The 13214-nt window shown below is 37.1% G+C and overlaps 1 protein-coding gene across 1 annotated transcript in view; it reads left to right on the forward strand.

Moving 5' to 3' along the window:
* BLTP1 (bridge-like lipid transfer protein family member 1) overlaps positions 1-13214 on the forward strand; it is a 117778-nt gene that overhangs the window by 80088 nt on the left and 24476 nt on the right. Inside the window, exons 51-62 of the mRNA XM_031043599.2 lie at positions 56-300; positions 1544-1649; positions 5502-5599; positions 5940-6125; positions 7125-7293; positions 7818-8029; positions 8963-9161; positions 9746-9805; positions 10229-10455; positions 11336-11466; positions 11943-12066; positions 13046-13155. Of these exons, the coding sequence (XP_030899459.1) occupies positions 56-300; positions 1544-1649; positions 5502-5599; positions 5940-6125; positions 7125-7293; positions 7818-8029; positions 8963-9161; positions 9746-9805; positions 10229-10455; positions 11336-11466; positions 11943-12066; positions 13046-13155 (1867 nt within the window). The remainder of the gene's footprint in view (positions 1-55; positions 301-1543; positions 1650-5501; positions 5600-5939; positions 6126-7124; positions 7294-7817; positions 8030-8962; positions 9162-9745; positions 9806-10228; positions 10456-11335; positions 11467-11942; positions 12067-13045; positions 13156-13214) is intronic.

Genomic DNA, 13214 nt, shown 5'->3' on the forward strand with positions numbered 1-13214 from the left:
ACAAGATTTCTTTTTGCAAGCTCATACCTTTTCTTTCCCCATCTTCCTTTTACAGGTGCCCAAACTAGATTTAATTTTGAGCTTCCAATTCACAGATTGCGCTTCACTTCAAAAGTTTCTGCCACTGATATGTCAACCATTCCTCCTTCAGCAAGTCTCAACCTTCCTCCTGTTACTATGTCAGGCAAATATATAATGGAAGAACATGATACTTACTCAGACCAAATTTGGAGCATAGATGAACTACCTGCTAAGCAGGGCTATTATCTACAGGGGAACTACTTACGATGTGTGGCTGAAGTAGGTGTTGGAGACAGTGTTCATCTTTGATCACTTGTTATTTCTATTCTGTTATGTTTCTGTATGTGCATCTTTATATTATTTTGATAATCTGACTACTCCAGACCTCTCAGATTTACAAGTTGATCCAAATACAGCATTTGTAATTTCATGACACTGAAATAGAACTTCCTCACTCATTAGTTTGATAAGAAACCAACATATTAAGTAGTGAAGACCACTGTATTGAAGGATTTTGAAGGTGTTACTTGGTACAAATAAATAAGGAAGATGTGTTTAGAAACTTGGTTTCAGAATGGCAATGATTCTTATCAGTGAAGTAGACAAAGTATGTTATACTGATGATTCAGTGTAATTTTAAACTGAAAGCTTATGCTAATACATCAGATAACATAATTTGCAAAAGAATACTGAGATTTAAAAACTGTTTTAATGTTTTATAACTTTCATTTTTTTCATTATTAGACAGTTTCATAGCTAGGAGAGCGTATATATAATCCCAGCAAATTATATAATTTTTTCTGTTTGACACAGTACTCTACTCACAGCTCTATTTGTGTACCAATTTCTACAGTTATTTTTCATAGAGAGAAAATTGAGGCTGCTGGAAAGAAACCAGTTTGGTGGGGAAAAGTGAGGCTTTTCTATTACCTACATTCCTTTAGTCAGAAAGAGTCTAGCGTGTTTGTGATTGAGACTTCCGATGTTTGCATCTTAACGGGAGAATGTTAATTAAGTGCTACTCTTTGCTCAACGCAAAGAAAGAAACTCCTTGAATTTGGCATGCAAAACAAAAGTGAAAGCCTACTTAGCAAAGGCAAAACCAAAGTCTAAGCAGTTTTAGAAAATACCTGTACTTGCTCATCTACAGTGAGTAGAATAATGTGCTTTTAGAGGTTGACAGTTCATTTCTCTTTTGTTCTGATAATGATATATTACCTGGAATTAAGTAGCATTTCACATACTTCCATGAACTTTAATCAAGTCCTGCATTTTCTTGTCTAAGCTAAGCTTAAGCAGGAGATTAAACTTTTTCATATAATAGTGACTATGTCCTTCAATTTTCTGATAGACATTCACAGCAGAAAAATTGCAAGACAGACATTTAGTACTATTTTTGATGACAGTAACAGTATAATTGGACTTGAAAAGATATGCCTGAAAACACAAAAATGCATTGTTTTGAAAACATAGGTATACTAACTGTTGTAAAGTTTTGTTTTAAATTTTTTTATTTCTGCAGGTTGGTTCCTTTGAACATAATCTCACAACTGATCTTTTAAATCATTTAGTATTTGTGCAAAAAGTGTTCATGAAGGAAGTAAATGAAGTCATACAGAAGGTTTCAGGTAAGCTGAATACTTAAACCAACTTTAAGTAAGATTCTTAAACTTTATTTGATGGCAACATTATGTAGTTCTCAGGATCAGCTGTTGATTTCAGACACCATCATTTCACATCTATCACTCCAGCAGAGCTAGAGTTTGAAGTAATAACATAGGCTATAGATATTTTTGTAGCTCTATCAGAAAAAATGATGTTTTCTTGGGAAGCAGGATTGTATGTTATTCAGGTCACTAGCCTCTGTGTGTATGACATGACCTTGGCTGGGTTACTTTCTGTATTCGTTTTGTTCACCTATAAAATGCAGATCGTGATATTGCACTTTGTAAAATAATGTCAGCACGTTCTTTTAATGAAAAAGCTGTGTCTCAGGAAAATAGTGTCAATATTAGTATTACTTAGTGTTTCCTGTTTCCTAGCTCTGTGATTTTTTGCAGATTACATGTTTCACTACTGTAAGAAAAAGGTATTTGGCTATTCATTAGATTGTTTTGTGTATCATACTGTATATTGCAGAAAAGACTTTTATTTCAGTCATTAAAGCTGATCTTCTGTTCTCAATTTTCAGAAGAAAAATAACGTTTTCATTAAAAACCCAATTAGAGAACAGTTGCAAAATCACTCAATGCTGCCTCTTTTGTAATTTCATAGACTTGTGCACTCATCTATTTGAGTAGACAGCCAAAGTTACAAAATATTTATTTTCTTACACAAAAACTCATCTGACCAAATCACAGTTTACATAGCAGTTAAAAATAGGTCCACTCACTATTTCTTACTGTTACAAATAATTTATTAGAAGTATTGTCTGTCTATTAAGAATCATAGAATAGTTAGGGTTGGAAAGAACCTTAAGATCACCCAGTTCCAGCCCTCCTGCCATGGGCAGGGACACCTCACACTAAACCATGCCACCCAAGGCTCTGTCCAACCTGGCCTTGAACACTGCCAGGGATGGAGCATTCACAACCTCCCTGGGCAACTCATTCCAGTGCCTCACCACCCTTACAGTAAAGAAATTCTTCCTTATATGCAATCTTAACCTTCTCTGTTTAAGATTTAACCCGTTACCCCTTGTCCTATCACTACAGTCCCTAATGAAGACTCCCTCCCCAGCACCAATATAGGCTCCCTTCAGATACTGGAAGGCTGCTATGAGGTCTCCATGCAGCCTTCTCTTCTCCAGGCTGAACAACCACAACTTTCTCAGCCTGTCTTCATACAGGAGGTGCTCAAGTCCCCTGATCATCTTTGTGGCCCTCCTCTGGACTCATGTTCATTTTCTCATTGACTGACACCCCCAAATCCTTCTCCGCAGGTCTGCACTGAATCTCTTCTCTGCCCAACCTGTAGCTGTGCCTGGGATTGCTCCCACCCAGGTGTAGGACCTTGCACTTGGCATGGTTAAAACTTCATAAGGTTGGCATCAGCCCATCTCACAAGTGTGTCAAGGTCCGTCTGAATGACATTCCTTCCCTCCAGCGTATCAACCGAACCACATAGTTTGGTGTCATCGGCAAACTTGCTGAGGGCGCACTCAATCCCACTGTCCATGTCACCAACAGAGATGTTGAACAAGACCGGTCCCAATACCGATCCCTGAGGGACAACACTCGTTACTGATCTCCAGCTGGACATTGAGCCGTTGACCACAACTCTTTGTGTGCGGCCATCCAGCCAGTTCTTTATCCACTGAGTGGTCCACCTATCAAATTGATGACACTCCAATTTAGAGACAAGGATGCCAGGGGGACAGTGTCGAACGCTTTGCACAAATCCAGGTGGATGACATCAACTTCTCTACCCCTGTCTATCAGTTCTGTAGCCCCATCATAGGAGGCCATCAAATTGGTCAGGCGGGATTTCCCCTTAGTGAAGCCATGCTGGCTGTCACCAAGCACCTTGTTGTTTTTCATGTGCCCTAGCATGCCTTCCAAGAGAATCTGCTCCCAGATTTTGCCACGCACAGAGGCGAGACTGACTGGTCTGTAATTCCCTGGGTCATCCATTTTTCCCTTCTTGAAAATGGGGGTTATATTTCCCTTTTTCCAGTCGTTGGGAACTTCACCTGACTGCCATGATTTTTCAAATATGGTGGCCAGTGGCTTAGGAACTTCATTCACCAGCTCCTTCAGGACCCATGGATGGATCTCATCAGGTCCCATGGACTTGTGCATGTTCAGGTTCTTAAGATGGTCTTGAGCCAGATCCTCTCCTACAGTGGGCCCAAGGTCTAGGTTTTCACAGTCCCTGCATCCGCCTTCCAAGACTCGGGTGCTGCGGTCAGAGCCTTTGCCAGTGAAGACTGAGGCAAAGAAGCCATTCAGAACCTCAGCCTTCTCCAAATCCAGGGTAGCCAGTTCTCCTGAAAGCTTCTGGAGGGGGCCTGCATTGTCCCTTGTCTGTTTTTTAGCCACTACATACCTATAAAATCCCTTCCTGTAACATCCCTTGCCAAGTTTAGCTCTAGCTGGGCCTTAGCTTTCCTAACCTGGTCCCTAACTTCCCAGACAACATCCCTGTATTCATCCCAGGCTGCCTGTCCTTGCTTCCACCTTTTATAAGCCTCTTTTTTTCCTGTGAATTTTCCTCAGGAGCTTAAATAAGTAATAATAGAAGAAGTAATTATAAAAAGTAAAACAGCAAGTAAAATAACCAGGGCAAAGAAGGGAGTATCAGTTCTAGTTAGGTTTTTAAAGGAAGAAGGATGTATGTTAGAGAATGTTACCAGATGAAGAATGTAAATAAATATTCAAAGGCATGTGAAACTTCAAATAGTTTGATTTTAAGAATTTTTGAGTTATCCTAAAAGGCTATTATAGAAATTAACTTTTTTTTTTAGGAGAAAAAAATCATTAGTAGTTGGAAGCATCATGAGAAAAGATAAAAGTGTTGCTCAGTGAAAGAGTGTCTTTGTGTGTGTCTACATGCTCCCTTGATCTACTCTGTGTGTGTATGTATATTCATGTATACAAACATACATAAAAGAAATGTGCAGGCCCAGATGACATAACCTCAAGGGAGTTAGAAGATGCAGTGAGGAAAATGGAAAATGTCAGAATCCCTGAAGGATGAAATGAAACAAATTTTAAACACCCTGATGTTTGTTCCAGGCAAAATATATTAGCATTGGGTAGTAAGAGAAGACTTATGTAGAGAATAAACCTTCAACAGCTGTCATTATTCTATTACAACATGTTTTATAGAGGAGCATAAAGTGGTAAACCGGGAAACCTATATTAGCTTTCGTTTACAATGTTTCTCAAGTCTCCAGAGTTTGAACTCTCCTCTGGTTTTATGTGAGGAATTTATTACCATTGCTGGTTCTTTGCTTTTCCAGATAACAAATTTGTGTTGCTAATTGCAGCCTAATGGTTTCTGAAATGTGACTGCTACTTTTCATACCGTGGTAATTCAGCAGGATTGTGGTCAGGGGCCAGCAGTCCATAGTGTACTGGGTGTTGAATGAGGAACAGTGGGGACAGGACATAGTTTTTGTCTTTCTGGCTTGCCTCAGAATAACTCACCTGGCTATAAAATTTCAGTTAGTGTAATATAGTAAGGTGTTTTTAATAATTATTGTTTCTGTTGCACTAAAATACTAATTGCTTATTATTCTTACATAAAACCCAGGTAAGTACCAATTACTTAAGGTGAAGTTGCACCAGTTAAAAGCTAGCTAATGAACAGAACAGGTCATAAAAATTTATACTACAAACTGTATTTGTTTTTATAAACCTTCAGCTAGTTACTGTTTAAAATGAGGCTTTTATTTCACTGTCACCTTCTTTTATATCTATTTGGTTTTAAATGTTTTCTTTGTTAAAACTTGAAATGTGTGTATTTAATATGTACAGGAGGGGAGCAGCCAATACCTCTTTGGAATGAACATGATGGCACAACTGATGGAGAAAAACCAAAAATTCTTCTTTACTCATTAAGTCTACAGTTTAAGGTAATCTTATGATGACAAGTCAGTGGTCCTAGATGCTACTAATGGCTTTTGGGTTTTTACCTCAAAGCTTACTGAATCAGGAATACTCTGCATGAAGAAAAAGACCTTGAGTTTAGTTCCTGTAATCTTTTAAAATAGCTTAGTGGCATTACATTGTCAAAAGTGATTATGTCCTGTTGTCTTGCTCCACAGTGAAAAGGGGGTTTCGTTAAGTTTTTGTTTGTTTGTTTGTTTTGTTTTTGTTGTTGTTGTTTTGGGGTTGCTTGTTTTTTAATTTTCTCCCTTCTCTTTATGTCTCTGAGCCAGATCCTAATAACTTTGCACCTTCCTTATTCATTAGGGAATTCAAGTGACAGCTACGACTCCCTCAATGCGAGCTGTGAGATTTGAAACTGGATTGATAGAACTTGAACTTTCAAACAGACTGCAAACCAAAGCAATGCCTGGAAGTAGCAGCTACCTCAAACTATTTGGGAAATGCCAGGTGGATTTAAATCTGGCACTAGGACAGATTGTTAAACATCAGGTTAGTGCCCAACATCTTTGCGTGTGGTGTTCTTAATAGTGTGCAATTAAAAAAAACAGAACCAAGCCAAGAGGCTATCTTAAACTGCTGGGTTTTTTTTTTTTTTCAATTTGGCTGTGAAGTGTGTGTAAAGTGTAGGGGAGCTGGGGAGGGAGGGTTTTGGTTCTTAATTTTTCGGTGTTTTTGCCGTGTTTTGTTTTACTTTTTATTCATAAATGTTTAAGCATTCTGCAGCACACAGTTGTGGAAATTTAGTTCCTGAATATTGTCTCATATTTTGTTCTTGAGTCAAGATTACACTGAAGATGACTTTTCAGAAGAATTAGCAAGCCTTCCTAAAAGATGGAAGGAGTCAAGTATGGGCTCTTTTTGATTTTTTTTTTCATGCTATTAAAATCTTAAAACTTACTAGCTCTTTACAACAATAATGGCCTTGTTACTGAGGCAAATTCAAAATTTTTGTTGATATTGCTATTATTTTTAGGGCACGTAAATGAAATAATAAGATCAGACAAGATGCAGGTCTGGCCAACAAGATCCAGGCCTGGCCAGACCTGCATTTTGACCTAGTTTATTTGCCTTAGTTTGACAGTTGTATCTCTTGTATTCTCAAACCCACTGTTAACCCTGGAATCACTAATTCTATGATATTAAAGTATTTTGTGATGCCTAGAAACAAACAACTGCAAATCTTAGAAGCTATAAATGTACTGTTGCAGTAGAGGATCTGGATATATAAGTAGTTATTTTAGTTAACATTTTATGATAAATAAGGAAAATTGCACTGCAATTACACTGCATCACACTGCAATTTAATGTAAGAAAATTTAATATTCTTAAAAGAACTTAGCCTAAAAGAGAAAAGGGGGAAAGGAGACATCTTCTTATTGTAATTTTACATTTTCTCAGATGCAGTAATTTCATTATTTTTAATCCCCTGTCCCTGAATTTTTCCCTGCTCCAAACCCCTCCCCCTTCCCGTTTTTTGAACATTTTAAGGTTTATGAAGAAGCTGGCTCAGACTTTCATCAGGTTGCCTATTTCAAGACAAGAATTGGATTAAGAAATGCTCTCCGAGAAGAAATTAGTGGCTCATCAGATAGGGAAGCTGTGCTTATTACTTTGAACAGACCCATTGTTTTTGCTCAGCCTGTGGCCTTTGATAGAGGTATTGAAAACACAATTGCTATAAATTTGTCTTCATACTGAGGAAGCTATATATTAATTTTTTTTTTCCAAAATAGCTTGATTATTTGAGATTTAGTATATTTCATGTTAAATCAAAATGTTAGGGAGCTGAGAAATTTCGGAGATTTACTGCATGTTAAGAGGTTAATAGTTCTTAATGTAAAAAATGTCCTTATGCTAAGATGATTAGTTTTCAGATCTCTTGGAAGAAGTTGCTTTTGTAAATCTTGACAAATTAATAATGCTGGGAACAGCACTGATTTCTGTATTTTAATGTGTTAACCCTGATGCTAAATTATTTGCTTTGTCCATCTTGTTTGCAGCATGACACTCTTCACCACATGCTGAATATATGTGTGTGTGTCCATTGCTGTACATCCACTGTCTTAAAATAATGGAGAAATATAAAAACAAACAAAAAAAGCTTTCTTTAGTGAAACTAGTTTCTTTTTTCATGTGTGTTGATTTCACTTAAGTATCTCAATTTGTGGTTTCTTCACAAAGCTGTGCTGTTTTGGCTGAACTACAAGGCTGCGTATGACAACTGGAATGAACAGAGAATGGCTTTACATAAAGATATTCATATGGCCACAAAAGAAGTAGTAGATTTGTTGCCTGGAATCCAACAAACCTCTGCGCAGGCTTTTGGTACCCTCTTTCTTCAGCTGACTGTTAATGACCTAGGAATTTGCCTGCCCATCACAAACACTCCTCAGGTAATCAAAATGTCTAAAGCAATGTGAATAGACATTTGTATGTGGTACATTTCATTTACGTTCATAAATGTACCTTTTCATCACACCAATGCAGAGTATACTGATAATTGCAGTAGTGACATTGCTTGTAGCAGAAATGGTGTTCTTACTTATAGAAGAACTATATTACTCGTATCAGTTGGCATGCATGTTTTGGGGAAATGTAATGGATAAGGTGGATATGTGATCTGTACCTCCTAAGTATAAAATGGAAAATATTACGTTGCCAGCAGTTTAAAAATATTAAACTTACAGCAGTTAAAAAAAAAGACACAAAGCAGTGGAGCATTATAAGGATAGATAATGTTAAAGGACTTTGTGAGAAAACTGTGGATTCAGAGACTGTTCATACGTTGAATTGAGAGTAGTCTTAATGGGGAATAACTCCAGAATAGGAATGAATCATTTTAATGATGTAGAAGGAAATAATCATAATACATAGACATGTAAAGGAGTAATGAGGCCAATAGCCTAGAAGTCATAATAACATAACATTTTGATTGTGAATCTTCTGTCTGGCAACTATGGACAAAACAGATGTAATTTTATGTATTACAAATTATAGTAAATTATGAAAAATACATTCTGGCTTAAGCTGTATGTAGAATATTTGCAGTACTTGGATCAAAAGAAGTCCAGCTTTATAATAGGGAATATGTAGGCTTTTTTGCAATTAAATAAAATTACAGACCTTCATGTACAAAGGACTGTAAAATAATCGGTCAATCCTGTGTATTTAAGTCTCTGCATAATTGTAGATATCAGACATACAAGAAGGGAATATGAGAAGAGAATCAGTTTTCTAACGGGGAAAGATGAAAAGCATGTAATACATGTACTATATCACTTGGACATTGGAATGACCAGTAAATTCTCTCTGATTTTATTTTCCAGTCTAACCACACTGCAGATCTTGACACAGGCTCTGCTTTAGTCCTGACTATTGAAAGCACGCTAATCACTGCCTGCTCCTCAGAATCTTTAGTTAGCAAAGGTCATTTTAAAAACTTCTGTATCCGTTTTGCTGATGGCTTTGAAACAAGTTGGGATGACTGGAAACCAGAAATAAGAGGAGATCTAGTTATGAATGCATGTAAGTCAATGTGATTTCATACTGGGCAGTATTATTTCAGGTGTAAATCCACTTTCATCCTTTTCTGTGACTTTTAAAAGCACTGAACCTGCCCCCCAGAAGATAAAGACAGAATTTTGGCCTTTTGAAAGCAAAATAATATGGATCTAAAAGGTTGTATTCCTTTCTATTTTCCTTTAATTAATAACTTTGTTGCTGTATGTCTGATTGTAAGCATGCAGGTAGTGTCTGACAGATGTTGGAATAGTTGGATGTGTTGCTTTGATATTATTTCATAAGATCCCAGTGAATTTTGATAGTTTAATATAGATGGTTTTCATTTCTATATACATATATATCTTCCATTATGGTGAAGATTCTAGAATGGAATGGAATATAAAGTTGATATAGAATTGGATGTTACCAAGTAGATTCACTTTAAATAAGAAAATATATTTAATGGGAAATTAAATTAAACCTTCTGTCCAACTACACTCATGCTTTAATTGCCAATGGCAAGAGACAGGTGGAATTTCATAGGGCTGGTCTAAAGTAACTTTCACTGTCTACCTAATTAGTGTATGCGCTTCATATGATTCATATAGGTGTTGTGCCAGATGGTACATATGAAGTGTGCTCCAGGACAACAGGACAGGCTGCAGCAGGTAATATGTTGTTGTTTCTTGAGACTGTACAAAAGTCAGGAATTTTATAAGCAGATAATCATCCTTTAGGTTTCTTGCTGTTAGAAATCCTGTTCTGGAATAGTATATGTGGCTGCAATTGTAAGAGCTGAAGTTTGAGATGGTCCAGGTCATCAGCTTGGCTGCAAGGCATGTATTTTAATTAAGTTAGCCTGCGTACATCACTTCTTAAAGAAATACTGATGTTGTAGCTGTGAAGTACTTCCAGCAACCATTTCAGTTGTGCTGTTTGTTTTTCTTGGAGTGGGCAGAAAAGGCAGTTCTTTGTAACTGATAAACATTGTCTTAGCTAACCAATACATAAGTCAGTGTGGGGGATTTTAAAAAAAAAAAAAAACACCAAGAAACTTAAACATGGTTAAACTTTTTTTTTTTTTAATGCAGAAAGTAGTAGTGCTGGAACATGGACACTGAATGTGTTATGGAAGATGTGTGGTATTGATGTCCACATGGATCCAAACATTGGGAAAAGACTGAATGCCTTAGGCAACACCCTCACAACGTTGACAGGAGAAGAAGATATAGATGATATTGCTGACCTCAACTCTGTGAACATAGCTGACCTTTCAGATGAGGATGAAGTTGACGCTATGTCTCCCACTATACATACAGTAAGTGAATCAACCAAAATAAGTGCTAGTAATTGGAAATCTTCAGTCAAATGCAAAGATTTGTCTTGAGTCCAGCATGATACTTCTTATAGCTCATGTAACTCCTGTTGCAAATCAAAGAAGTTTGTGTGTTAAGTTTTCTAACTACATATTTCAAAGGGCAGAAAGGACAGATTGTATTTCTGCCAATGTTATGCAGAAATAATCAACCTGGATTTGAAAATATGGAGACACAATACCTAACTTCAGGTACCTGAATTGGAACATCTGTGGCTCTAGATAGGTTTATTTGACAGATTAACTTGCTAACATAAGCAAATTAGAAACAAAATCTTTTTTGATACTTCTACCTGATATGCTGCTGACCTTGCTTTTTGGTTTCACATAAAAGCATTTTATGGCTGTCTTAAATGTTTCTTGCTTGCCAACAGTGCAAACATTGTCCCACAACACTCATGTTCCTGTTTGTTGTTCAGAAATCAGATGGAGGTTCATTATGTGGAGATGCACGCAAGTTAACACTTGGGCAGCGGATTGTAAATCACCTGCTGGGTTTGAGCCCCCCAAACCATCGATACTCTGTTCCTGTAGAATATCTGTTGGGGTCAGCGAAGTGTGATTCTCCTCAGTCTAGCAGATCACATATGAAAGCAGGCAGATCCTGCTCATGGGGACATGTATGTAGTAGTTACAGCGTGTCTAACTGAATGATGGGGTTTGGATCACTGGAAAAAAATCCAATCAGATGCCTTATGAAATGAAACTGATTGTTTTGCATGCACTAATCCAAATTTTAAGGTGTGAAATTCACTTTGCTTGTTAGATCATATTAATGTCTGATTTTTTTATGAAAGCTTTAATTAAATTTTATTTTAAACAGGAGATTGTTGATCACCGACGACAGGGAGCTTCTAGTATCCAGACTGGAGAACAGCGAGGAAGAAAATTTGTGAAACGCTTGGTCGATATTAGAGAGCTCAATGAGCAAGCTAAAGTTATTGATGATTTAAAGTAAGTTGGGTTTTGCTTCTCCTCTGTTTGCAAGGGGAATACAGAGCTCAGTAACTATATTCTAAATAACGAAGAGGAGGCTTCTTTTACTTCTTGTACTTGGAATAAAATTGCTGTCACCATTCTGAGGGCAGTTGTGTCTGAAATTTGGATTTTAGGTGAAATGTTTCTTCTAATACAAGTTCAAGAATCACAATTATGTTTTGTGCCTGCCTTTTCTCAGTCTATGAATGCTTCAGGAAACCACAATTCTTTCAAAATAGCAGGTGCTTTACAAAGTTTTCTAAACCATTTAGTGGTGTGTTGATAATTAATCTTCAGTAGTTACATTTGACACTGGTTATGAGTAATTAATAAAAAAAGAGAAAATGGGATAATTCCCAGGCAAAGCAAAACATCATTGCAACACAGATTTTTGAAATGGCAAAAATAATGGCACTGATTTGTAAGATAACTCAACTATGATTTATCTCCAGAAAATTAGGTGCAAGTGAAGGAACTATAAATCAAGAAATTCAGCGCTATCAGCAGCTGGAGTCGGTGGCTGTCAATGATATCCGCCGAGATGTTCGTAAAAAGCTACGGAGATCCAGTATGAGGGTGAGCAGCATTATGCACTTGCATTGCATAATTCTTTTCTGCATGTTGATTAAAGCAAAGAAAATGTTAGTAGTGGAAAAGGAGGTTAAGATTATCAAGAAGTTCAGCAATCCCTTTACGTTTAGGAGAGGGCAGGGAAAAGTTCTTCTCCCTTGTAACAATAGAGATAGGAAAACTGGAATTTCACAGGTATTATAATGTAAATGGATTTATTTGCACACTCAGAAGGAATAGTAAAGAAAAAAAAGTGGTTTTGAAAATGTCATTTACACTTTCAGCAGATTTTAAAATTATTCCTTATTGGACTGTGGAATGCAGATGCAGAGGCAAGCATGTTAACTGCCTGGGCAAATGATAGATACCTATTGCTGTTCCACCTGGCATCTGTGCATGCTATAATCCTGTTCTATATGTAAACAAAGCACATTTGCTGAGTTAAGTAATACAAAAATAAGATCAAGCTACCAGGCATAGACACTAGAAGAAACTGGACAAAACCCAAGCAGGATTGCTGGTAATCCACAAATGTGTGGCTGTTTTCACAGACCCTGATAACAAACCTGACAAAAGATGATTTTCAGTGTGTCCTAGAACATGAGCTCCAAGTATGATGCTTCAGTAGTAAGAAAAGATCTTTCAATTAGTAATCTGTTTGCAAGTCTTTCTCAGGTGCTCTCATGTTATCTCATGTTCTTCTGTTACTGTAGTGGTAGCTAGGAAGGATGTCTGTTGAAGCGGTCAGATTATTAGCTTTGGGTATACATTTCTCCTGGCAACAGGATGTTACCAACTTCAGCAAACACAAAAACTGAACACGCATGCAGAGCAAGATGAAGATGCTGGGACATGTGAAAAGAGATGCAGTTTTAAAAAAATATTTTTACTTTACTGGAACACCTATGTAAAATTGTATTTTAGCTTGCCAAAGTTTTTCACCTCTGTTCTCAGTTGTTGCATTTAAATATTATTTTTGTTTTAGGCTGCCTCCTTGAAAGACAAATGGGGTCTCAGCTACAAACCCAGCTATAGCCGATCTAAGAGTATTTCAGCATCAGCTAGACCACCTCTGAAGAGAATGGACAGAACAAGGTAAGCTTCTGCAAATTTGAGATCTGTGGTAACAGTGACAGCCTATGTAACAGAGGAAG

This window comes from Melopsittacus undulatus, chromosome 5 (genome assembly GCF_012275295.1).
Source record: "Melopsittacus undulatus isolate bMelUnd1 chromosome 5, bMelUnd1.mat.Z, whole genome shotgun sequence".
Taxonomy (NCBI): Eukaryota; Metazoa; Chordata; class Aves; order Psittaciformes; family Psittaculidae; genus Melopsittacus; species Melopsittacus undulatus.